At 50.7% G+C, this 26,863-nt stretch overlaps 1 protein-coding gene across 2 annotated transcripts; it reads left to right on the forward strand.

Moving 5' to 3' along the window:
* Positions 1–15,761: 15,761 nt before the first annotated feature.
* On the forward strand, positions 15,762–25,052 carry TSEN54 (tRNA splicing endonuclease subunit 54). 2 transcript variants are annotated; one of them, XM_069032234.1, is made up of 12 exons: positions 15,762–15,831; positions 16,262–16,414; positions 17,466–17,529; positions 17,670–17,753; positions 19,016–19,114; positions 19,411–19,463; positions 19,800–19,898; positions 20,994–21,622; positions 22,080–22,140; positions 22,842–22,958; positions 23,568–23,612; positions 24,053–25,052. In XM_069032234.1, exons 1-12 carry the CDS (start codon positions 15,803–15,805, stop codon positions 24,201–24,203), a joined length of 1,584 nt encoding a protein of 527 aa, XP_068888335.1. In that variant the 5' UTR covers positions 15,762–15,802; the 3' UTR covers positions 24,204–25,052. The 2 variants fall into 2 exon arrangements, with proteins under 2 accessions (XP_068888335.1, XP_068888336.1); XM_069032235.1 differs by lacking the exon at positions 23,568–23,612.
* The last annotated feature ends 1,811 nt before the right edge of the window (positions 25,053–26,863 follow it).

Below are 26,863 nucleotides of genomic sequence, written 5' to 3' on the forward strand. Positions count from 1 at the left end.
ATGACTCAGGTGTGAGTCACCAGCTGTCCATGGCACCAAGCCTTGCACATGAACCATTATTGATGCACTCCGGCAGCCTGCTGGGCCCCTCAGCCCCCCCAGTCACCGTCTGGGTGCAGGGACAGAGGTATTTTTAGTGCAGCCAGTGTTTTCTAAACAAGAAATGGCACTTTCCTCCTGATTTACTGGCTGTGCCTTAAGCAGAGGTGAGGAGCAGGAGCAAGATGCAGAGTGCAAAGGGATGAAGCAGGCAGAGCAGTGAGGCTTGGAGGAGCTTTAGCCTCCAGCTGGCAGAGCAATGCACAACCTCAGGGATGCCTTTTGCTGCTGAGGTCAGCCCTCCAGAAGGGACCCTGCCTGCTCTGGGTGCTCACAACAGCTCACTTTACCCATTCAGATCAAGCTGGAGATTCTCACTCCTTCCTACAGAGAACTCAAGGGGCAAAAGGCAAACCCAAGAAGTTTTGGATAAGGAAAAAGCCAGCAGTGCTCTTCCCAGCAGCTGTGCAGGCCACTGCTCATGATCCCTTTGGGGGTCACAGTGGCTCTGTCACCTCAGAGTGGTGACTCTCCAGCACGTCACCAACAGCAATGTGGGACAGGGTTCTGGAGGTCTTCCCTCTCTGGCACTGTGGTAGACAAACTGTTCCCAGTTTGGCAGGCAAAATTATCCAGTTTTGCAAATGCACTGGAGGATGAATGCAGCCAGAGAGGCAGTGAGGGACTGCCAGCACTGGGTAACAGGATCCCTTATCCTATTAGGCAAGCTACATCCTAGGGAAGTAACAGCACTATTTCACTTGGACAGAATGAGGTAAAATGGGCTCATCCAAAGCAAAGACTCTTGAGCTCACTTTGCAAGATTTAATTCACTATATTGCCCTCCAGAAACTGATACTAACTAAACCCTGTCAGTCACACAGTAAACAATTCCAGCTTTGTGGGTCAATCAAGAACAGTTTTGTGAGCAGATGACATGTGAGATGGAGTGGTTTAGTTCTTTTTGCTAAGTGCAAGATATCATTTGGCTTCCAGGCCAAAAGCATTTTTATTTCAAAAGGCAGATAAGCAGTTTCCAGAGTTCATTACTCTCACAAGCTTTTCTTACAGGAAGCATAGCCAGTGACTATCCAAGATAGAAAAGAAATTCCTTGTATGAGATGGGGAGAAGCCATTCAAGGATCTGCTCAGCTTTAAACTGAGGCACTTCAGAAGGCAGCAACCACTTCCAGAGCACCTCAACATCTCCGTGAATTGGGAAACTTACATTTTAAGGATCACTTAATGATCTGCAGGAGATAAATATCTTGTTCACATCCAACCTGGGAGGACTTATTCCATTCCACTTCTGCAACAGAATCATTTTCTGTGAGGAAAAAAGACCAACCTCCACTCACACACAGGCAACAAAGCAAGTTCCCCAAACCTTGTCCCACCAGCCACACCAGGAGCCTGACTCAGAGTCCCTTGCCCCCAGGGAGCCATGTCCCCAACACAGAGCAGGAGCTTTGGGCTCACAGTCACCCTTGCATGGGTCACAGCAGCTCACCTGGCTCAGGAAAACCCTGTTTAGCCATGGACACACGCTGGGACCCAGCCCAACTGTGGTGGGAAGCTGGGCAGGCTGAGCTCCAGTGTCTCTTCTGTTTGGAATTAAATCTGCTCTTCCAGCAAAGTTACAGGCAAAGCTTATGTTTTCCATAAGGACAAGTCTAAGAGAAGGGATGAGATGGGATGAGACAGCAGACTGAGAGAGATGCCACTGCCATCTTCTTCTCCCAGGAATCCAAGAAGCCTCTCCCATGCCTCTAGGAGGGGAGCAGGTTCTTGGGTTTGGATCCTGGCCCCTCCTGAGCTGCCAGGGCTCCCACACGGTCAGGAAAAGGGTCATTGTCCTAGCAAGCAAATTTTTAATCACAGGGACCCGCAGCCCAGCACCTCCCCTGAGCACAGGCTGGAACAAACATCACGGCAGGAGCCACACAATACCTTCACAGCCTTCAGAAAAACCCAAACTAATCAGCAAATCTCTTTGCTTTAATCATGTGCACTGGAGGCCAGGGCAGCACAGAGGCATCTCATTAAAACTGACCTATCTGCCCTGGAAAATACATCTCATCCTCTTCAGCGCGGGAGGCACAGGGAGGGACTGATACAAAAGGAAGAGAGATGGGTTCCCTGCTTTGTCCCTGCCTGGCACCGAGGCTTCGACTCCATTACAGGAGACCTCAGCCTCATCTGTACACAGGCAAACCTCAAAGAGAACAAAGTATTTAAATGGACCAGCTTTTATTTCCAAAGAGAAGATGAATTCCTATTTGTTTTCAGGATTGCAATTTTCTCCCCACGCTGCAGAGGATGTGAACAAACGAGCAGGGAATGAAAGGGATTAATGAATGAATGGGTGGGAGCTGGGCTCCCAGCTGCAGGGAGAAGGAGGGGACACCAACCACAGTGGGACTTGCCAGGGGGAGAGAACCAGTACAACCAGTGTTCAGCACCACAGACACTCCTGGGACCCCCTGCTCAAATGTGGATGGATTAACACTCATCTCTGAAAGGATTCACTTAAGGGAAAATCGAGCAAAAGGAAGGGTAGGAAGGGTTTAAAGTTTAGATCAACCACAGATGGCATAGGAAGGGCTGTTTTTACAGAAACCCTGAACCTCCAGCTGCTGACAGCACTCAGTTCCCAGCAGCTTTTGTCCTCTTTGAGTGATGGACCCACCCACGTGACAGTAGTTTCCTCCCCACGTCTTGAAAGATGCAGAAAACCAAAAAGGCATTTGGTATTTACTGAGGAATTTATACCAAGCACTGCTCATTTGAGACCTATTGACTCTCCCAGCTGGATCAGGAAGATGCAGCCCTGTGGAAGCTGCAAAACAAGCAAAAATGAAATCTTCTTTTTCCCTTATTCTCAAGATATTTTAAGTCAAGTCCAACATCAGGGGATTAGAGGCAAAGTTTGGGATTAGGATTAGTTTTCAGCCTGGTGAGTGAGCTGCTCTGCTTCACATGGCAAGTTGGTTTCTGGTGCTGATGGCTCCCAATAAATTGAATCCACTCAACCTTTGCTCTCAGTGCTCTAAGATCAATCCTTACTTTGGGTTCCCAATGCTTGGGGATGATGTGACACATGAAAGCCACCATGGTTTGTTTTGGTGGGAGAAGTGACACTGCCTTCTAAATCCAAAGAGCTGGCATTTACCCATCGAGCTACTATAATGTATGGCTTAATTTAAAGGCACACTCAATTTGCAGATTAATTATTATAGCCTGTGACTGGTTGAGCTTGTAATAAATCACCTGGGCAAGAAATTGCACAGCAATTAACTGATTGTACATTGAGCATGCAAATGTTGGTAAAGAGGTGTCACCTAATGGAGACTGATGTCGGGGAACTGCAGGCTGCAGCCAGCAGAAGAAAGTCACAGTGAAAAGCAGGCAAGGGGAGTGGGTGGCAAACAAAACCAGAGGCCAAAATGCTTAAAGACATTCAAATCAACCTTCAGGAACTACATGCAAAACCAATGCAGGATTTTCAGGAAGCGGCAAATTACGGTGGAAGCTGCCAGAATTTCTTGCAGGTAGTGCTGGGACAGCAGATTTGGGAGATGAGCCAGTGGTCAGGACAGCCCCAGTGCCACCAGTGAGAATCAGCATGGACAGATCTAAGGGTGATTGACCTTCAAACCACAGAGAGGCTGCAGCAGATGGTGCTCTCTGGCTGCCACAAGCCTGGATTTCAGAGGAATCACTTCTCACCCAGTCCTGCCAAGCTATTCCCTCATGACAGCTCTTCCCCTGCAGCATCCTTTGGATGCAGCAGATCTCATTGACCTGCTGATCCCGGGCCTGGGGCAGGGTAAGTGCCCTGGGACCTTGGGGCACACAAGGAAGAGATTCCCCAGCTGAGTCCCACCCCTGGCCAGGGAACAGCTGGGTTCTCTCATGAGCACTGACACACTGTGCCCCTCTCACCCTCACCAGGGAAGGTCTGAACCAGCCTCTTTCCACCACAGTGGCTGCCCCAGGTGGCTCCTTTCTGATAGAGGCAGAGCAGTAATAGATGAGTTTGTGTCCTCAGTGTAATTCTCACAAACCTGTGGAGAAACTCCCCTTTGCTTTTGACTGGCTGCAGCTTCCCTGCCCAGGAGTGCCAGGCTTTGGTTCTGTTTGGGAACCTCCCTTCAGAGGAACCAGATTTTCAGCTTAATTGTTAAAGTCCCAAGCTGTGGGGCACCCAAGGCTAGAAATGGCTCTAGAATAGCAAGCCCAAGTGTGTTATCTTTCCTAAGACAGGACAAACGGAAAACAAGGCAAGTTTAGAAGTTATTTTTTCACTGTAGAAGGGCTCACACCTTGGAGAGCAGTTTGTCACCCTCAGGGCCCACCTGTGGGATGTCCAGGTGACCTCTCCCCCTCCACAGCACCAGCACTCCCACCCCAGGACACTCTTGGCAGCCCAAGGACTCCCTGTCAGCACAGCACCAGCACTGCTGGGACAGGCAATCCAAGGGGCAGAGGGAGGGAAAACATCTCACCTCCTTGGGCACGATCCTAAAATGGGCTGAGGAAAGGTGTCACCATCCTGCAGAGTTGAAGGAAGCTGGGAGATAGCAGAGCAACCCATCAGTGTTAACAGCTCTCACAGACTCCCAGGTGAGATTCCATTTGCCAGAGGATCTGGGATTTATTACCGTGATCAAAGCTTTAGGAACAGATGCAAACTCTGATGGATGGAATCTGTGAACACTGCAGCACTATGAACACTCATCCAGGGCTCGAGTTAAGACAAGTAGCCAAACCAGGCTGCAGTCTGCAATCAGGGCCAGCACCTTGAGTAGAGCCAGCAGATGTGGATCCTTCCCCTAATTCACAGCCCCCTCCTTCACTGCCAGCTGCCCACAGAGTTGCTCAGCAACACAAGGGCTGATACTGGCAATTTATCCAGAGTGAGCCTTTGAGCTCCCAGGAGGAGATGCTCTTACCTGACACTGTGTTCCCGGTGCACACAGCCATGGAGAGAGCTGCCAGGGAAAACCAGGAGCTCCCAACACCCCGAGGTAAGGAAGGGATCCCTCACAGGGCTATAACCCTGCCTGCAGGGGATGCACCAAGAAAAAGCAGCACATTTGCCTGGCACAGGTGCCTGCAGTCTCCATTTACATATCCCATCCCAGCAAACAGGACCCTGGCAGTGAGCCTCAGCTGCCCAAAGTTGCAGTAGGGTTAGATCCATCACTCTCCACTGTTCCCTAGGTAATTCTTGTCCTGAGACAGACCTTGCAGGCAAGCAGAGGAAGCACAGAGCTGCAGCTGCCTTTGACAACATATTCAGAGGCACACCAGGATTATCAGGATTCTTCTCCAGGATGAAAACAGGCCAGCATTAAAGTCCTGCTGCCATTGCAGCCCACAACTGCAGGATATCCATCACACCCTTTCCCTTTAACTCCCAAATGCAGTTTTTGGCAGCAGCAGGCCCCCGATGCGCTGGACACTCCTGGAAGAGGATTTACTGTGTACATGGTCTCTCCACCAGAGAATCAAGATCCACCAGAGTACCAGGATTTGTCCAAAACCCTATAGCAGGCCCCAACAGCATCCAGTGGTCTCAATTTCTCCTTAACCCAAAGGGTCCTATCCCAGCAAACCAGCAAGAACCCCAACTGCAGCCCTGCCTACTTCCCAACACTGAAAAAAAAAAACCAAAAAGGAAATACAGGAAGCTCAAATTCATATTTATGACTCTTGATTATCTGCATTATCAGGAATTTAACAATGCAGTCGGGAGAGCAGACATAAACTGCTCCTCCAGCCCCAGAAAGCCCCAAAGCCACACCTGGAAGGACTGAAGGCAGAATGAAAAAAAGTTCATTCTTCACCAAGAAAGAAAAGTTTCCTGAGGAATGAAAAGATGACAAAATCTGCTTTGCTGTGGCAGAGCTTCCAGGGCAACGGGGCCAATTACAAAACCTGCTTGGGATTTAGCAGGCAGCTGCTGGGAAATGTGTTGGTTTGTATGGAGAAAGAGGAATTAGGTTGGAGAATTATTAGTGATAAAAGAGAGGAGATTTCCATGCTGCACACCCGAAGCCAATGTGAGTGTCTGTAGCACTTAATCCTTATCAACATCAGGTTGCACAGCTGGAGCTACAGGCCCATCACCCCAGGGGTCACAGAGACTGCCCAGGGTTCCAGCCTTGCTCTCCATCCTGCTGGAGGGAGTTTCAGCCTCACCTTGCAACACTGGAGCCTTTGGCTCTTCCCCCTGTGACTCTGTGTGAGGTTTCTTGCTCTTTAGCACCACCTGCCATGGGTGGGAATGCTCTGGTTTTCAGTTTTACACAAGTTTTCACAAGTAGGATCAAGACAGTCACACATCCTGTGCAAAGGAGCAGCTCAGCAGCACCAGGACCCAGCAACACTCAAAGCTGAACACGTGGTGAGGTCCCAGCCCTGTAATCCTGCTCCTGGGCCTCCAACACCTCTTGGAGACACCTCCCTTCTCCCTTAGGAATTATTTACCCTCTGGGCTGACACATCCAGTTTATTTACCTGCTTGCTTGGGAGCTGGTTACTTTGCTGCTAGATGGTTTGTTCCCCACAAAAACCAATTGCATCTTTGGTGTCCCTAAGCAGCAAGGGCACCTCTGGAAGGGTCTGGGCCTTCATTAGTCTCCAGACAGTTTTCCATGCATGGCAGAAGGGAGAGGTTTCATTAATTGCAAGGCAAACCATTCCCCAAGCAAGGCAGCAGCTAACAAAGGAAATTACTCACTCACCTCCCAACACTTAGAACTTAATTAAACAAGGATCCTCCCTCAAAGGCACCATCAGATTTCTAGAGCCTTGCTAGAGCTGAAAGAGGAACCAAGCAGCCTTCAGCCCCAGGCCTGCATTTGCAGGTGGAATTTCCAGTACCAGAGAAAGGCACTCCATTTTCTTGCAAATGGATCTCATCAAGAGCAATGCTCCCCTGGAGGGTTTCCATCCCAGAGTGGTGCCACACCGCAGTGCTGCACCATCCCATTTCACCCCTACACACAGGGTTCAAGATCTGGTGTCTCTCCAGCAGCAGGGCAAGCACAGGGGGAACAGCACAGGGGGAACAGACTCTTCCATGCTCCTGTATCCTCCTTGGAATACCTGTTACCTCCTTGCAGCAGGAGAGCTGCTTGGCCCACACACCTTTCATCTCCAGTCCACAAAGAGAAGACAAAAACTTATTTTACCAGGTGTTCTAAGCCTGGTGCTCCATTTCTCTCTACACCACCAGACAGACCCACCAGCAGCTTTTCCATCTGCAGATATATCATTTAAATGGAATTATGCCAGCAGCAGGGATCACACTGTTCCTGTTCTATAGCCATGCTTTGGAAACGGATCCAGATTTATTTAATATCAAATTCTGACTTTTCTCAGATCTGTCAGCACAGCTCCCTTGGCTTCAGCATAGCTGAAGTGCTGGGTGCAACTGGAAGCAAGATACGGCACACAGCACTCCGGAGTTATTAGCAGTGCATGAATAATGTGGATACAATGCCCTTCTAATGCCAACAGCAGCATTAAAAGTGCAAAAACAGAGCCAGCAGAAGCAATTTCTCTGCTCACATATGAGCATAGGCTGCTTTCCACCTGCTTCCTCCAGCGGGCTCAGCACCAGGGAGCACCAGGTCTGCCTCTGGCTCACTGAACACACTGTGGACACCAGTTCGTGGATGTTGAGACCAAGGCAGGACCATCATCCCACTTACCTGCACAGCTGCTTTGTCACAGCCAGTACAAAGATGTTGGCCAGATTGTCCAAAACCCCAGAACTTGGACCTGCAGCCTCACAGTGCTGAAAATGGAGCCCATTGCCCTCATTCTGTGGTGGGAAACACCTCTTCCCACCTGACCACTCCAGTGATTGTCTTTTTCAGCCAAATGAGGGGCTGGGTTTAGTCAATATGCAAGACAATTCTGGCCAATTCAAGCCATCCCACCGGGAGACAGAATTTCCCCCTTTGGGGTGGAAGTCATTAGCAGATTGCACAGTATTTCTAGCTGCAATTGGTCTGATTTTATCCTTTAGACAAACTCTCATTATGTGGGTTTTTTTTCCAAGATTAAAGTGCTCTTTGTTATCTGGAAAAGTACTTAAGTGTAATTAAGTCACCCAGTCCTTCATTTGATAAAGACTAAGCAGATTGAGTTCTTGCATTCCTTCCCTCCAAGGCATTTCCCTCCACATGCCTTCCAAGCTTTCCGTATCCCTTTAAAAACCCCTGATACCGAAGCTGTAGGAGTCACTTCAGCATTTCTGGCCCAAAGGGGGGGAGCAGATCACCTCCCTGCCCTTGCCTCCCACCCTGAAACCAATCCTCCTTCCCACCCAGCAGCAAAAGGCAGGGAGACAACTTTTCCCATCCTTCACCCTCTTGGAAGCTCCTGCATTTCACCCACTCGATTGCAGTGCTGCACACTGGCACTATCAGCCAGGGCAGGCATCCTGTTACAGCGCTGCACACTGATAACAGAAGGGTTTCTGTATCCAGGGTTACCTCGGGATGTGTAGGTGTAGCCACAGGGCTTAACCTTGCCCGTTCCCACCCCAGACCCTGCTGGGATCATTGCTCACACACACACCACAGATCAATTCCAACTAAACTCTGTCCTCATGGTGTCCCCTGCATGAAGAGCAGCTTGCTGCCAGGTATTTCAGCATAAATTCTATCTCCTTTCAGGAGTGCACCAAGGAAAAATAAAAAAAAAGTCTCTCCAGATGCATTAGGATAAAGTTATACCTGGCTCAAGTTGACATTGTGCAGCCATTTGTGCTGGAACAGCTTCTTAATTAAATCTACCCATCCCTACAGCTACTGACAGCTCCCAGCAATGCCTGAAAAAAGGAAAATGAGGCTTTCAGGAGAAAGGAGCATGGCTGTTCACTTCAGTGGCATCACCCTCACTTTCCCAAGTTGTTGTTCAGAGAACTACATACAAAGATCACATCCCAGCCTGTCCCCCAAGTTCAGCCTGAGCACACCTTTTAAAGCCTCATAGATGGACCTTGAGCAATTCCTGACATCAGTTCTCAGTGCTCCCAACTGAAATAAATTAAATAAAAACATTAATTTAGCTGCACACCAATGTGAGCTGCTCTGGAGCCACCTCGGGGTGTTGGGAGCTCTGAGTGTGCAGAGGTTTGCAGTGAGAGGCACAGTCCTTGCACCCAACTGCACTTGTGAAGCTCAGTGCCCCCAGGAAGACCAACAGCAGCAGCTATCAGGACATAAACTACTCCCCAAAACAGCCAGGAGCTCTGCCAACTTCTCTGAGGCAAGCACAGGCAGTAGGGCCCAGCATGGATGCTAGTTTTCAAATTAGTTCAATTTTTAGCAACAAATTTATGGGAGAAGAGGGGAAAAGTAGCCTGGCTATTGGGAAAGATTTATGGGACAGTCCCTGCATGTGTGGCAGGAGCTGCCACGTGCAGTATTCATCCAAATGTCCCAGGGCTGCTGCACACACAGACTGGACTCCACACCTCCCCCAAGTGCTCCATCTACCACATCTGCTGCCAACGTGGTTTTAGGGGACTAAAAAAAAATACCTTTGCTGTGTCAGGTGAAAATTACTTTATCCTTCGGCATAAAGCCTTGTTGAAGAGCAAAAAGCAGACAACTGCCTTTACAATCTGCACCCAGACCTATACGTGACTGGCAGAAAGATAACAGCCCTCAGGCACTGAGTGGTTTTCAATTTACACAGTTCTCTCAGTGCAGAAATGTACCACTCCTACAAACCTGCCTTTTTACTCCAGATGGAATCCAATCACACAAAATACCATGTACACATTTGAGAGAAAATTCTCAGGTTATAAGTTTAAAACAAAAGGGAGTTACAGCCACAAAAGAGCCTTGATGTAGGCTCTGAAAGTTGGGTGAAAATTGCTTCAAATGCAAGAACCAGCACTTGGCTGGGAAGTGTCAAGTCAAGGCCAGCCCTGTGCAGGGGTCAGTCTTTAACATCTATTTAATGGCTCCAAAGACAGGGCTCACTCTGCAGGACCCCACAGACAGTGGGACATTTGGGATCAAAGACCTTCTGGGCATCATATCAACCCCACAGGCTCCCAGCTTGGCTCCTGAAGCCACACACCCAGGAGGGAGGGAGACCAAAGAGGATATCAAGGGGCTTGTGTATTATAGTGGCAAACCTTCACCCTGCACTGAAGACATGCTGTGGAGTGAGAGATGGGCACCCAGCAGTGGAGAAAGAGCAGAAGCATCAAAGTAGTCAACAGTGATCACATGAAGCCTCTTCCCACCTTCCTCCTCAGAGCAGGGCATGCCAGCCCCTCCAGCCCACCCCACAAATGTTGCCACGGGCCAGCTTTCAAGCAGCAGCCCAGTTTTCAAACAGCACAAAGCATCATCACAACCAGCCTTACTTCCCACCCCACAGTGCCTGCTTCACACCAGCTGCCAGCTGGAGACTCATCCATTTCCACTCCACCCAATAACTCTGCTGGCAGTTTGCTCCCACAAGAAAAGGAAGCGAGCAGCATCCTCTTTAGCTTTGTGTACCAGGAACAAATCAACCTGCTGTAGTGCTGTAACTGAAGCTGTCTCAACCTGTAACAGTGCTGCAGATGGCACTCGGTGTTCACAGGGCTGATTTGTTTGTTGGAGCTGTTAAAACATCATCATTATTCAAAACTCTTGCTGTAGCACTTGAATTAAACTCAAGAGCTCAGAGAGGCACGCACCAGCATTCCAAACAAACTAAGCAGAGACCTTTGAAACACAGACATAGAAGAGAGTTCAGTGGTCTTGGGACTGCTGGTGCAGACACTGAACTGCTCTTCACCTTCACTCTTCACACGATCACCTGCTGCTCCACATCTCATCCTGCTTATGGACTCGGCCACACGAGCAGCACAGCATGAATTGTTCATTCCATTTCCTTTAAAGCCTGGGGTGCACAGAACAGGTAGGAAATAGCCTGAAGCTTCACAAGTTAATGAGACACTGCAGAGCACATCCTTAATGTCCTGATTCCTTGCCTTAAACAATATTTCCTCCCTCTCAGTTTCCAGCACAAGCCAAAGGCACCCTGGGTGTCCTGACTCAGTTGCTTCTCTGTGACCTGAAGGCATTTCCCTGCCAGGCATCTCCTTTCATGGAATACCCAGCAAAAAGCAGCAGGGTTTTGAGTGCTTCTCCAGACCAAAGCCGGGTAGACATTTCCAACTACCTGGTGAGCACAAACACATTGCAGAAGTTACGAAACTCGAGCAAGGAGCATAATGTGTAGCCTCAAACTCTGCACAATGAGGCTCCTTCACCCCAGGCAGGCACCCCAGTGTCAATCTCTCCAGCTGAACCATGAGCAGGATGCCAAGGCAAATCGGGGAAATGAGGAAAACTTCAGCCATTTTCTCCAGACAGAAATAACTCAGCATTTCTCCCAACCCAGCCCATCACTGAGGTAAGAAAGGCTCCTGACTATTTCGATCAATCTCGCTGGACTTGGTCTGTGGTTCCTTGGTTTTCACATGTAATTAACAACGTGCAGCTTCCAGTAAGTGACTGCAAACAAATCCTTAGGTGCCTAACAGACAGCAGCTCTAGAAAGTCACACAGTGGCATTTGAAAGCCCAGATTTAGATCAGTACTGGGGTTTCTGGTAGCTCATTGTGTACCCCAGCCCTGCATAACAAGACCAGCTCTGTTTTCCTGCCACTGAGCAGAGCCCCAAGAATTGTCCTGCAGTATGGAAAGTCACACAAAGGCAATTTCTACCACCATTTTAGAAGATAGAGTGAAATTTAAGCTCTTTCCATTTCTCAGCCATCAGGAGGCAGTGGTAGATGTCAGCACACCAGAGCACATAGGGGTTATGGAGAGGTTTTTAACTGCTTAATCCCCAAAGTCCTGCTCTCAAAGACATGTTTGTTTGTTTTCTTAAAAACCTCCTCCTATCTTTCAAGCCGAGCCCTGATGAGTGACAGCAGAGGTTTAGCCCAGAAACCCTCCTCAGTAATCTCCTGTTTGGACAAAAGTCTCTTTCCATTGCCCTGCCCAAACTCCCAGCTGTAACACTGCTGTGGGGAATGATCACAGGCATCCTAAAGCAATAAGGAATTTGCCAAAAGACTCCCAGGTGAGGCTAGAAAACAGACAGATCCCACACCTCCCAGACAAGCTGTAACACCTGGCACCATTATCTGCTTTGCATCCAAACCCAAATACTTCAGTGTATGTTCAAGGTCTGCCAAATCCTGTTGGAACAGACTGCCAAACCACCCCTACTCATGGTCTACTGTAAGAAGTTTAAGTTGTCTAAATGATGCTCTGAAAGCTTAGAACTGAGAGGTTTCCACTAGAATATAATTAAGTATAATAAAAGCCAGACAACTGATTGCTGAACTACAGCTAACCTATGATTCCAGGTTTGTTGGGCAGTGATGATGTGGGCAAGGCTCAGAGCAATTGTGATGACACCACAGGTATTGCAACACACACAAGAATTGAAACACTTGCCAGTTTTAGGGAGTTTCATAGAATCACAAAATGGTTTGGGTTGGGAGAGACCTTAAAGCTCATCCCGTTCCAAATCTCTGCCTTGAGCAGGAACACCTTCCACTAGACCAGACTGCTCAAAGCCCCATCCAATTTGGTCTTGAACATTTGTAACATCTTTTTCTGTCCCAAATCACACAAAGCATCTACACACAAATCCCCCTGGTATCAGAACATACCCCATGGGTTGCAGTGAAGGCAAGAGGATGGGCCATTTTATCCATCTCAGACACTGTTTTCCAAGTGGTTACCATTTGTAAAGTCTGAGGCACAGCTTGTTTCTGCAGAATTACTAAAATATTTCCAAACACCGTGCCAGGAACTGCAGGAGTTGTTAACACAGGGATTAAAGCAGGTAGCTGTACCTGGCAGAGCTGCTCTGCTCCAGCACAGAGCATACAATTCCCACCTGGCTGTGCTACAGGAAACTAGAAAAACAATCCCAAGGCCAAACCTTCTCCTGTTTTTTAAAAAAACACTGAGTCTTATTTACACCAAGTTCATCCAGGAGTTAACCACAAGGAACTTGTGAATACAGGGACTGCACAAACGCAACTTGAACACAACAGAAAAGGACTGGAAGGACTCAAACCCATCCCCACACACCACAGCTCTAACTCTGCTCCCTGCTGGAGCAGGGTCAGAAGCAGGAGGGAGAACTAGGAGCAGGCTGCCCTGTTCAGAAGAGGCAGCCAGCCCCCATTTTTCATCCTAGCAGTCTTTTTACACTTCATCAATGTTTTTCCCCAATCAGAAAAAAAAACAAACCACCAGGGAAAGGTGGGCAAACCCACCATGCTCACCTGCTCCAAGAGCCCACATGCACTGCTCTGGTTCATTCAGTGTGATGTCTCTCCAGTCAAATCAAGCCCTTTCTCATTTGGGATGAGGACAATGTCCCACAGCGAAGCAAGGAGCAGCTTCAGCCTCCACCATCAGCTTCCTCCATGGCTTCACCTGCCATTCATCCAGCAAGGGCTGGATCTGCTCTTCTCCCTGGTGCCACACACCCACTCTTCCTCCCTGGCAGCCTCCAGGCTCACAGTCCCCCAATCCATCACTGTTTCAGCTCCCAGGACCCCCTGAGCAGACCATTCACTCACAATGCCAGGTTTCACCACTGCTCAGCGACCATTATTTTTTTTCTTTTCACGACCCTGTCCACAAAGAGAACCCAGGACAGTCAATCTCCACTCAAAATACATTCAGGTCCCACCCTGAAGAAAGGGAAAAAGATCCCAAATTTAATGAAAGAAACCCATAAAAAAAACCCCCACCACGAACAGCACAGTTATGGTTTCAAAGCAGCTATACAGAAACTTAACATTAAAAATCCTAACTCAAACCCAGAATATCTAAAGAGAAAAACCAGCCCCACCTCACCCTCCATTTCTAAGTGGAGAATAGGCAGTGCAGTCCCCAGGACCACCCACACCCAGCTGATGACACTTGGAATTAGGGCTGATAAGAGGATTCAGCTGGGGAGAACACGAGTCCCATCCCAACAAGGCTCTGCTGGTGCCTCTGAGAGGAACAGGATGTCCCCCCCACCCCATGATAGCTAAAATCCCAGTATTGAAAAGAAACATGAATTGAGATTAGTCTTGACATTTCTGGGTCTTGTAATCACAGTGGGTGACAAAAGCAAATTCTAGATCAGAGCTTTTCCCTGAGCAATTTAAACACAGCTATTTTAAGGGAAGACTGAGTTAAACAAAGGGGTGACAGGCCGAAAGTTGAAAGCCACAGGATGAGGAGTCCGGGGATTATGTGATAATCAAGCAGTCTCCGAGATACATGTATTTTTTGGAAATCAGGGTGCAAAAGTACTGCCCCTGCACAGCCTCCTGCCCCTCACCCCATCCACGGGTCCTTGTCCCCCCACATGCCATGGAGAGGCACTGCTGGCCAAAATCACTTGACCCCCTCACAAGGTGAAGGCTCAGTTCAGGAGGAGGAAATAATGAGGCGGGAAGTGCAAATTGAATCATTTCAGTGGAAAATGGAAGGGAATGGTTTTTGCATTCATCTCCCTATGTTGGCATCTTGTCAAAGGGCTTTTATTGGGAAACCACAGTTGGAACCAGGGCCTCTGGTGGGGGGAAAAGCTGTGTTTTTCCTGCTTGAGGCTCAGTGCCTCCTGTGAGATATCCCACAGCAACAGGAGATGGGATTGAGGTGAAACTTGAACTTCTGGTGCGTTTCCTCATCAGATCTGTCCGTGCCTCCTGAAGCAGCCAGTCCAGCCATGTTGGCAGAGGTGTGAGGCTGTGGTGCAGGGGGATTTTGTGTTTTCCAGCCCCACCGGATTGCTCCACACTCCAGGCAGCCGATGGCACTGGCCACTGCTGGAGCCTGAGACAGGAGAAATAGTGACACCACTGAAGGGACAATCCTCCTGCCCCAGTGGGCAGGACACAGCCACATCCAGATGCTTCTGGCTGGTTCCACACGGTTCCAACAGCCCCATGGCCATGAAATAACTGAGCCCATCAGTGATGCTGGGGGAATGTGCTGAGGAATTTATTGAATTTATAAGATTTTAAGAATAGATGAGAATTTAAGAATTATTTATAATTATTAAGAATTTATTACTTAAGAGTGTCTTTTCCTTTGGGGAAATATATTTAAGGAAGGGCAAAATGCAGTGAGGAGAGGGGGAAAAACGTGATAGATGGTCCTGTGAGCAGCATGGCTGCGGGAAAGAGGAGAGGGAGAGGTGGTCCAGGGGCTGCATTGCTCCCCAGAAGCCCCGGACAGAGCAGATATCCAAGCCTGGAACTAATATTAATTAGCAACAAATAAACTTTTTTATTATTATTATTTTTTTAACTTAAATCCAGCCTGTTTTACCCGTATCATTTATCACTGCCTGAGCTCCCTGCCCTTTATTCCAACCCACCATTCGTTTCACCCTCCCTTCTCCTCATCCCGGCTGCGGAGGGGGCGCGGGAGCGGCGGGCAGCTCAGCACGGCGGGTCTGGGTCAGATCCCGGGGCAAAACCCGGTGCACGGCCCCGTCCCTCCCCAGTGCCCCACCCTGGGTGTCCCGTCCCTGGTCCCCTTCCCGGTCCCGTCCCTGGCTCCCTTCCCAGTCCCGTCCCTGGTCCCCGGTCCCCGCCGCTCGTAGTCCTCCGAGCCGCCAGGGGGCGCGTTGGAGGCGCCCGCCCCTCTTGGCGGCGCTCTTGCCCGGCGGCGGAAGGACGCTCGTCCGGCACGTGCCCATGGAGCCCGGCGGGTCCCGCCGCCTCAGGTGGGGCGGGCAGGGGGAGAGCGGGGAGGCACCGGGGGGACCCGCGGTGAGGGGGCTGAGGAGGTACCGCGGGCAACCGGAGGCACCGAGGGAGCCTGCGCTATGGGGGACCGGGGGGGGGGGGGGACGACACTGGGGGGAACCGTGGTACCGGGGAAAAGGAGGCACCGTGGGGAACCTCCGATGAGGGGCCGGGGAGATACCGGGGCGGGCGACCCGCGGTACGAGGCCTGGGGAAGCACCGGTACGGGGATCCGGTGTGGCCACCGGAGTACGGGAGGACCGGGGAGGCACCGGGGGAGCCGCGGTACGGGGAGGCCGAGTGGGCACTGCAGTCCGGGGTGCCCCGGCTCTGCCCGCGGCCCGGAGTCCCGGTGCTGGGGCTGTCGGCCGCTCTCCCGTCCCTCAGCGCCCCGCTGTCGCCCCGCAGCACGGCGGAGCAGCCGGAGGGTCGGCAGGCCGCGCGGAGGCCCCGCGGGCAGAAGGATTTCCTCCCCGACGGCTCGGCCCGGCAGGCCGAGAGGCTGCGGCGCTGCTGCGAGGAGCAGTGGCGGCTGCTGTCCGAGGAGCGCCCGGAGCGGCCGTAAGTCTGTCCCGGGAGCGGCGCTGGGAATGGCTTTCCCCTGGAAGGGGGGATGCCGGCGGGCAGAGCACAGCTCGGGGGTTACGGCAGGATCGGGCTGTTGGTAGCAGGAGGTGTTGGTCAGCACAGTAAGACCCCCGCAGTTCACCTGCGGTCAGTGCCCGGGTTGGAGCAGCAGCAGTGCGACACAGCCTGGCTGTCCCTGCAGGAGCACAGGGACATGCTGGCACACCTGTGGGTTCAGAAAGTCCCTCACAGGGCTCTTGGTTTTCACAGGGGTGTGTATAATCCTGTAGCCTTTGCAGGTAGCAGCCACTGCCTTCTTGGGCATAATCCAAGTTACAGAGTGTCTTGCTGATGCTCCTGTGGGGCCTTGTGCAGATTTGACCAGGGGCCAGTGTCCCTGGCTTATCAGTTTTTGTGGTTTCAACAATGCTGCCAGACTTTGGAGCTTATCACTTGGGAGACATTCACACCTGCCTCTCAGCACATACTTTCTCTTCTTGGCCTGCAGCTATTAATTTTTCCCTGTGAGTCCCTGTGGGTGGGGTATGGTGATTTGAGAATGTCTTGGCAGCAGCTGAATATGATACAGAATCACAGAATGGTTTGGGTCAGAAGGGACCTTAGAGATCATTACCCCATTGGAACCCCTGCCGTGGGTAAGGACACCTTCCACTAGACCAGATTGCTCAGACCCCCATCCAGCCTGGCCATGAACACTTCCAGAAATATGGCAGCCACAGCTTCTCTGGACGACCTGTGTTAGTTCCTCAATATCCACATAGCCTGGCTTAGGCCATGCACCTCCAGCAGGCTGCTGTAGCCTAGGGACATGCCTCTGTGGTGCTGACCAAAGACACTTTTAACTGGTTGGTGATGATACACTGGTGCTGCTAGATCCAGGGGATGATGTCCTTCTAACGCCTTGTAAAAATGCCACCTGGAAATTTCCTGCCTTTTGACACCTTCCTGAGCTTGCTGTGTTGCTACACCAGGAGTTGATTGTAGAAATCACAAGTGGTAAAAAACTAATCTTTAACCTTCTCAGGGGGAATCTGGTGAAAGCTGAGTGGAAGCCAGAACAGGGCATCGTGGAGCTGAAGTCCCCTGCGGTGAGTGCTACAGAGTGTGCTCAGTGCCATCATCTCCTGCTGCCTCACAGATTCTTTAATTTGCTTCTTGCAATGGGAGGGAGCCTGGCTGTCAGCAGGGAACAGCCAGAGCCCATCAGGGATTTGTGCTCCTGTTCCAGGGGAAGTTCTGGCACACCATGGGGTTCTCGGAACGAGGCAAACAGTGTCTGCTGCCCGAGGAAGCTCTGTACCTGCTGGAGTGTGTAAGTAGGGCCGAGGCACTGGGTCCTCACTGAATGATTGGAGGAGCTGTAGCAACTGATAAACACCTGGTTCTCAAGGGATTGTCTCTTTTAGTGTGTTGCTGATGGAGCTGTTTGTCACCAGGTGTGGGTTCTTACCTTGTACTCTCAAGCAGCCTCTGTGTCACTGACAGTGTGTCTTAGTTGGATCTGTGGCTGGTTCATTCATCTTAAGCAGAGATCTTTGGGGTTGCTGCTTAGGATTTCTTCCCAGTACATATGGCGGAATGAAACTTAAGTTTGGTAGACAGAGTAGTGAGACCATGTTGTGTTCAGTGCTTCTCTGCTTGCAGAAATGCTGCTTTAGGGCTCAGCTGGATTTCTTTGCTGTAGAGAGGGTCTTTTTTTGTCTCTCCACCAAAGCCTGTTATCAGTACAATTGGTGCATTGATCTAAAGGGAACTTTTATCCCTTAGCAAAACAAACAGATTGTGAGTGTCTGATGCCATCCTTTAAATCCTGACAGCAAAGGTAGGGCTTTTTTACCCCTGGCATTCTGACAAATAGTTTGTAAACAAATTGATGGCAATAAAATAGTTTAGTCAGATGCTGAGTACAAAATCCCCCCAAAAGCAGAAAAGCCCAGTGAGATGCCTTCAGCCTATCTCATGGGAAAGGTGTGGTTCCTAGGGTTTTGTTTTCTTTATGAGTAAACACCATCTAAAAAAAACCAAAAAGGAGGAAAAAGAGGTGTAGCTTAAAACAGTCTCCTGGAGGTTATTTGCTATTCCCTCGGGAAGTTACCTATGGGATCTCTGGGTCTGTAAAGAAAGTAAATGCTTCTGAGGAGGCACCAATTGATGCCTCCTGAAGCTGCTGTTGATTCTTCTGCTCCAGTTCTCAGTTATGCTGGTTGTAAGTGCTTTTGTTGTTGTGCTGTGTTCTGAATCACTCAGATCATCAAAGTTAAATTATCTCTCAAAGCAGTGATTATTTTATCAGTTGAGCATTTTGCTCCCAGCTGCATCCTCCAAACAGATGCAGGAGCTGGAGCAGGAACTGAGAGCTGTGGGTGGGAACTTCTTACCTGGCTGATAAAACCAGGGTATGGGGGAACTGGGTATGGGAGAGGGACTGAAAGTAATCCAGGTGGCACATGGGGAGAGATGAATATCATGTCAAGGAGGGTGCTGGGACCAGCTGTCAGGACCAGTAGGAAAGGACTGGTGTGAGCTTGCATAGATTTGTTCCTGTAACTCTCACACCAAGCTTCTGCCCTGCAGGGCTCTGTCCAGCTCTTTTACAGGGATCTGCCCCTGTCAGTCCAGGAAGCCTACGAGACCCTGCTGTGCCAGGAGGCAATGAGCCTGTCACATTACCAGGTGTGTTGGGACCTCCAGCTGTTGCAGGAGGATGAAGGCAGAAAGCCCAGCCTCTGCCACACAAGCTCTTCCAGTGGCTGGAAGCAGGGTAGGATGATCTGGGAGGGAAGTCATCCTCAGCTGTTTCCACCTTCCAGATGTTCAATTCCTGTTTCCCCACCTTTGCTTTGGGTCCTAACCCTGGCATTTTCTCTTCTGCCACTGCCCCACTGTTTTCACTCAGTCATAATGGAACTGAAGTAAATAGTTTGTGTTTAGGGCTGTCATTTAACCTTATTGCTTTCCTTTCCTCTAAGGTGTTCAGCCACTTGAAGCAACTGGGTTATATTGTACTGAGATTCAACCCCAGGTAACCAACTTTTCCTTCCCGTGCTGCTTTATCCTTCCTGAAGACCCTGAGACTCTCTGTACCCACTGCCTGGCCCCAGGGAGTGGCAGAGAAGAGGACTTTGGCCCTGCATTCTACCTCTTGGGAGGTTAAAGGCTAAAAGTGGCACTCTACCCTTCCTTGCTCCTCCCTCCTGAGGAGGTGATTGGGAACATGAAATGGGGCATGAACTGAGGGCCATACTGGTCCCACCTGGGCATTTTCTGTGCCTTTGGTTGCTGTATCCTGGGGACTGAGCAGAAGGCAGTTCCACTACCTCGCCCTGCTCTCAGCCTCTGTGTTGGTCTCTCCTTCCAGCACTGTCCCGTCTCCCTACGAGAGGCAGCTGAACCTGGAAAGTCACTGCAAGAGCTCTGGGAAACACCACTGCAAGAGGAGGAGGAGTTCCAGCCCCCGGTAAGGATGTGGCCCAAAGTCTTCTCCCACCCTCTTCCAGCCACGCTGGCTCAGGAACAGCTGCTTTGCTGCAGTGTCCCCAGGCCCTCCTGCTGGGAGTGACCTTGTCTGGCACAGTTGCTCTTGGCTGTCCCCAAGCAGTGCAGTGCTTTTCCTGAACGCTTTGCAGTGTTCCCTTTTGTCGTGTGTGTGCTTCATGCCAGGGTTAAGAGGGGCAAATTGCCCTCAAGTCTCCCAGCTGTGGTGCTGAGATGCCACAGGAGAAGGGTAGAGAGGTCAGTGTAAAAGAAACAAGTCAGGTGCCTTCTCCTACTCTTTTTTAGCAGGAGCACAGCTACCTCAGTGCACATGTCTCACTTACCCACCTCCTCAGTCCAACTTACCTGCCAAGACTCAACAGCAGAGAGCAGAGTTGCGTCCTGGAGTTTGCACATGTCCAAAACATCACCACAAACTGACAATGAGTAATTTTGCTCATAATTCTGACGGTTCCCAGGAGGTGGCGTCAGCCTTTCAGAAACGGGAGGATGAGGCTGGGGAGTCCCTGTTAACAGTAAATCAGTGCCCGAGGAATTGTGGAATTGTAGGATCTGTGAGATTAAACTGCTGGTCTAAGAACTGCCCTGTCTTCTCTGCAATCAGGGTCTGAATCTCACACCAGTAAGAGGTGCTGGCAGCCAGGTTTCTGCCTGGCCTGTGCTGCTTTGGCTGAAGTCCATCATGTTTGCATGGAGGTGTTTGGGTCAGTGTCTGGGGTGTGGACCTGGCATGGCAGGTTGGGAACATTGTCTATACGAATCAAGGCTGGGATTCTCTTGGGCATTGAAGTCAAACTTTGTGCAGGACTTCTCAGAAGTTTATTCTGCATTTGGCATTCACTGCTTAGTTTTGGCCTGCTTTTTTTCTTATTTGTCTCACAAACCAGGAGGTTGTTGTCAAGGGTTTGCAGACCTGTCTGGGGGTTCCTGCCACCTTTGCTGTCCTTCCTTCAGGCTTGGCAGACTGCATTCTTCCTGTTAGCAGGGAGCAGGCAGGATTTAAAGAAACTTCTACCACAAGCTCTCCCTGAATTTTTTACTGTTCCTTTGTCTTTAGGTCGCATGAGAAGAAATGTAAAGTATCTGAGGACCTTCCAGAAGCTGAAGGGACCTCCCACAAAGATGGAGATGACTGTGAAGACTCCATTCCCATGGATGAAAAGCCTTTGTCAGTGCAACCAAAGGAATCAGATGCTGGCAGTGCAGAAGGGGAGTCAATGCCAGTTCCCCTTGATACAGGACAAAAGCACTCTCTGAGCTTCTCCAGCAGGCAGGTTGGAGACCACAAGGAGAGCAGCACTGGCACCCATGCACCCCGCTGGGATTTTACCACCATCACCTTTCCCAACGTGGCCCCAGACCAGCCATGCACACATCTGCCCTCCCCTGACAACAGGCTTCTGCCAGAGAACGTGCCGGGCAGGGAGGTGGATGCAGCTTCCTGGTGCACACGGATCAACCAGAAGCAGGAGAAGCTGTCACGGAAGGAGAGGAAGCAATGGGAGAGGGAGAGCAGGTACAAGAGCAGTGTCAACACCGACCAGGAGGTGAGGCGCTGCTCCAACTGGCAGGAGTACAAAGCCCTCTTGGAGCAGAGGAGACAGCAGAGGGTTTGGAAACGACCGTCACACCTGTGGGACCAAGCTGTCACACCACTGCTGCGGCCAGAAGAAGTGACCTCGCCAGGTAGTGGCTCTGGGAACTGGGACTGTTCTCTCCCTCCCAGCCCTGTGAAAGAGTCCCTGGTATGCAGCAGCAAACGGGATCACATGGAGAAACTGAACATCAGTTTTGGGGACAGTACTTTGAGTAGGAGAATCTTTCTATAGCCCACTCAAGTGCCAGGATAAACAGGGCCTTGGGAGGTCTTCTAATCCATTCCCCATGTCCTGCTGTATTGCAGTCCTTCCTGCTGGGCTGTTAGACATGTGGAGTCAGGGCCGGCAAGATGCAAAGCAACTGCAGTGTCTGGGCTGTGTGCTGGGAGGAGACAAGGAAGTTGAGGTCTTTGAAGTAGCCAGTGGTGACTGTGGAGCTGCCAGCCATTGTTGGAGGAGGAAGGCTTGTGGGTGGTGCGGAGTGCTTGGAGTGCCCTGGGAGGGAAATTGCTGGTCTGATCCTTTCCCGTTCCTTCTCCCTCCAGCTGCGCTCCTCCAGCAGATCAGTGTGCTGCAGCCCTCCCACATCCTGGATGGAGCCTCCCGGTTAGTATCCAGCCAGTCAGCTTGGAGCTGTTGGAGAACGGGAGTGTCTTGTGGCTGTCCCTGCTTGTGAGGTCTGTGAGGTGCTCCCAGCAGCAGTTTGGGAGCTGTCTCACATCCAGGGTGCCGAGAGAATACAGTGCTCTGCCCCATGACCCCCTTGCATTTCTAGTGAGGGGGTGCATTTCCATGCAGTACCGGTTCCTGCAGCAACAGAGCCAGGGCTTTCCAGGCCAGTTAAAACAGCAGAGTTGCTCTCTTACCCTGCCCTTCCCTCTCTGCACCCCAGCCAGGTATCTCTTCCAGAGGTTTGATTGGGTTTCACCTATGCCTCGTCCCTGGAATGTGCTGCCATCCCTGCTACAGTGGTTATAAAACCTTGGCTTTGGGACTTTTGCTTCTGCTCCTGCCTCAGAGTCTGTGGTGCTTGTGTGCAGTCCCTGCAGTGCTTTTCTCCTGTCTTTGTTAGTGCTGCTTCTTGCAAGGCTGTGGGGTAGATGTGAGCCAGGATCTTGCTCTGGTCTGACTACGGGAAAGCTCTGGAAAGTAATTAAAACAGTTGCAGGGTCAGTCCTTTGAGGAGTGAAGCCTATCAAGGGACCCAAATTAGTCAGGCCTCAGGAGTTTTTGCTCCCTCTTTTCTCTGCTGTATCCATACCCTGCAGTGTTTCGATCCTATAGTGTGTGGGTGTGTTCCCCTGCAGGCTGCAGGAGGACCCAGAGGCCATGAAGATAGACTTCAACGTATATCAAGCAGATGCTGTGTCCAAGTTTAAGAAGACAAACCCTGGGAAGCCCCATGTCAGGATGTGTGTTCGGAGGTACCCGTGAGTCTTGCACCCATTGCAGTTGTTGTTGTGGAAACGAAAGTCCTAATGATCTGTAAATGACCCAGGGTCTTGTGAGCTTTACAGATCATCAGAGTGTCTCCCTTGAGGGTGGTCCTGCCCAGGATTTTTTTTTTTTTCCCCTTTCAGTTCCTCCTCCTTTGTTGGAGGCTATGGCTGACAATTCCTCTCCTTCCCCCCCCCCCCCCGCCCTTGCATTCAACCCACACTATTTGGTCATCTGGTTGCTGCTCACGTCTGAATATTATGGGAGTCAGGAGAAAGAAGCCACAGCTTTTATGCAATGCTTGTGAAATTCAGGTAGAACCCAGTGCTGAGGGAGCTGAATCCTCAAGTCAGTGCCGATCACTGTGATTTCTGCAGAGATGAACGTCCCCAGAGCTTGCTACAGGCTCTGAGCCATGGGTTCAGTATTTTGATCCTTGTCAAGTGTAACTTTTAAGAGCACTAGGAACAGAGGGTAGGTGTCCCCTTTCTTGCAGGATCCAGAACCTGATACTTAAACTCCATAGCTAGGTACAAAGTTCAGTTTCTGCCTTTTCTCATTTTGCTTTACTAAAACTGTCCCTCTGCTCTCTGCAGCTGTAGTAGACAGAGCAAGGAAGGTGGTAATGCAGTTTTATCAAGGTATGTCATGAGCCAGTAGGATGATCCTTGTTGCATTAATATTTTCATTGATGAACAAACAGACTCTGCAGAATCAAAAGGAGGGAAAATCAGGTCAGATGTTGATCCCAGCAACCTAAAGATCTTCCCAGCACAAAGGTATTAAGATTGCAGTGGATTGGCCATTTGCCAGTATCCCTGTGAGCCGCATCTAATGGGCACAGCATGGAGCAGTGTGCACTTATCCTTGTTTTTGGCAAAGGATTCAACAGCTCCCAGTTCCCAGCATGCTGGGTACTCACTCTCAGGGCTGGCAGCCTCCTGCTTGGACTGAAATGGGTGGGGAGGATCACTACCAGCTCGTCAGGCCAAAGGGAGCTGTTGTGATGGCTGGCCAGGACAGCTTTGGCCCTGTGTTCCTCCTGCTTGGAGAACAAACAGGATTTTTTTTCTCTTTGTAGCTTTGATGAGCAGATCCCATCCCTGCGGGCTTTGAAGCAGGTGACGTATCTGAGTGGGGACGTCCCTCTGGTCTTTGCACTGGTGGATCATGGAGAAATCACCTTCTATTCACTGAAGGAGTTCAAGCTGCCCACTGATGTTAATCACTGAAGTTGCTGTCACTTGCAGAAATGGTATTGGGATGAAGGGAAGAGCTTTACTCAGACTTGTTTTCCTGATTAATGAAATATTACACAAAACAGAGCCTGTGATAACTGGAGCCTTGGGAAGTTAGCCACTTTATTGGCTGTTACAGACTTCACCCACCCAGATGGCTCAGGCGTAATACAGCAAACAAGTGTGTTCAGCTTAGCTGGGCATTTCTGGGCTGGAGTACACACTGCTTTGTTCTTGAAGCCACTGGCTCTCCAGCTTTCTCACCTCATGGACCACCAGCCTGCCTTTCCTGTGTCATCTTTTGCTGACTGTGGACCATTAGAAAACAGTTTGCTGGTGATCCTTTTGTCACATGTAAAGAACCACTGTGCTACACCAATGGAATGGTTGGAGTGTCACTGAGGTCAGTCAGGGACAGAATAAGCTGATCAGTGCTGGTGTCTTGAGCCTCTGTCATTCAGCTGTGCCAACAACCATCAGATCAGATTCTGGTCTGTAAAAGGCATGGCCATAAACTCAGTCACCTGGAGGAAAGTTTCCACTTTCCACTTGAGAGCAGGAAACTGTGCCTTGAACACAATTTCATCAGCCAGAGGTCAGAACGCCCCAGAGCATTGCAGAAGGCCTCCTGCAGCAGCTGTGCTGAAATGCATTTTGGCCACACAGTGTTAAGCCATGCTAAAACTTGACCACCACTATCAGCTTGCTGCATCTGATAGTCTCGCCAGGGCTGAACTGCAGCACCTCTTTTTCAGCCCAACATCCTCTTTCCTGGCTGTGGATCCTTGTTATTTCTCTTGCAAGTGAGAGATCCCTGAGTAAAGAAACAAGCTACAAATTCCTAATGAACCTTCCAATCCTGAGGCTGTTGTGCTCTGAACTGAGGATACCATTGCTCTCCACCAGGATATCCAGGTACCAAATTTGCTTTAGCCTCTATGCCAGAAGTCCCAGGTGCCGGAAGGTCTGCTCAGTGGGCGGAAGTGAGCTAAGCATGGCTGTGTTTGGTATCAAACTTTTCAGAACTGTAATAGCAACTGGTTTCGATGTGTTTTATTTGGTATTTTTTAAATTCCTTTTGGAGATACGGAGAAAGCTAAGCAATAAAAAAACCCACTTTTCCAACGATGCAAGCTCCTTGGTGTGGTTCTTAATTCCCCTAGAAATGTTAAGTTACGCAGAGGGAGACTGTGGAGGCTACTGGGACCCCAGCAGCAGCAGCAGCAGCTGGTGAATGCCTGCTCAAGGTCATACAGCCCTGTGGCTGTGTAACCCTGGTAACCCTGCTCCCACGCCTTCTGTGCTTGGATGCAGCCGCTGCCCTGTTCCCGGGGAGGGCAGCGTGACTCAGAGCCTGGAGGTGTCCCGACATCCGCGTGCAGTTCCTGTCGGCACACGACACCTCTTCCTCGTTCATCTTCCTCCTGCATGGTCAGAGGTATCGTAGCCCAGGGTGCCGTGGCTCTGCCGCCAGCACCTGCTTCTGTTTCACACACACACCCCGGTTATCAGATGCTGGAAGTCACCAGGGCTCTGCCGAGGTGAGGGTCTGGCAACTCCTCCCACGCTCCCTCGCCTTCCTCTTCCTCCTTCCAGCACTGCTTTGGCTCTGATAGTTCTCCTTAAAGCCAGGGTTGGCAACCCCATCTGCCCTCAGCATTCTCCCAGACTGTTCAACAGATTAAAGGCAGTGGGAAGAGAGTTTCTAAGAACAAGCTCAGCCGGGAGAGCTCTAGCCTGACCCACAGGGCTCATGTTTGTCCTGGAATTAGGTCAAACTCACTCCTGTTGATTTCAATCAGTCTCGTCTCCTTACGCCAAGGTGGAATTGTATCGATGAACTCTGCGAGAGCCACCCAGTGAGTTTCGCTGGGGCAGAGACTCCCTGATTCAGCACAAGACAATTACAATGTAATAACCACTGCAGGGAGGATTGAGAAACTGTGGCTGCCTTGCCAAGCACCGTAACATCTGGTGGTGCCTTTACCCACCCCAGAATAGGAGCATGATCCAGACTGATACCACTGCTCCATTTTGGCCTGTGATGCAGATTGGCTGAGCGTTGCAAGAAGAGGAGAGAACTGAGTATTTAACTGAAAAACATCATTTTTGAAAACGTGGGTGAAATACTGTTACTGGACCCTTGTCAGGGGTAATTTCAAGCTTTTGCATGGATGCAGAGTGGGCAGACCTTTGCCTGCCATTGCCCCCTACATAAGTACAGCTTCCTCGTCCAGCTGCTGTCAGACTTGTGTCCGTCTCTCCAGCGAAGGCTTCGACTCTGTAGTCTGTCTATTTTCACAGGCAAAGCCGTGAAAGTTGGGAGGTCCCCCGTGGAGCTCAGCCGGGAGGAAGGGCCCCGAAGCCCGGCCCCGGAGGCGGCTTTCCCGGCCGCCTTTCCCCGCCGCCCTTCCGCCTCTCCCGGTGCCGGGTGCCCGCGCTCCGCGAGCCGCGCGGAGCCGCTCCCCGACTGGCTGCAGCGAGCGCGCTGCTGAATTATTCATGAGCGCGCCGGATTAAAAAGAGAGGCGGGGCCGCGGCGCGGGTTTCTTTGCATGCGGCGCCCCGCCCGTGCATGTGTTTGCACAGCGGGCCCCGCCCCGGGGGCGGCGCTGCCCCGGCCCCGCCCCGCCGCGCCCCGCCCGGAGGTGCCC

This window comes from Aphelocoma coerulescens, chromosome 18 (assembly GCF_041296385.1).
Source record: "Aphelocoma coerulescens isolate FSJ_1873_10779 chromosome 18, UR_Acoe_1.0, whole genome shotgun sequence".
NCBI lineage: Eukaryota > Metazoa > Chordata > Aves > Passeriformes > Corvidae > Aphelocoma > Aphelocoma coerulescens.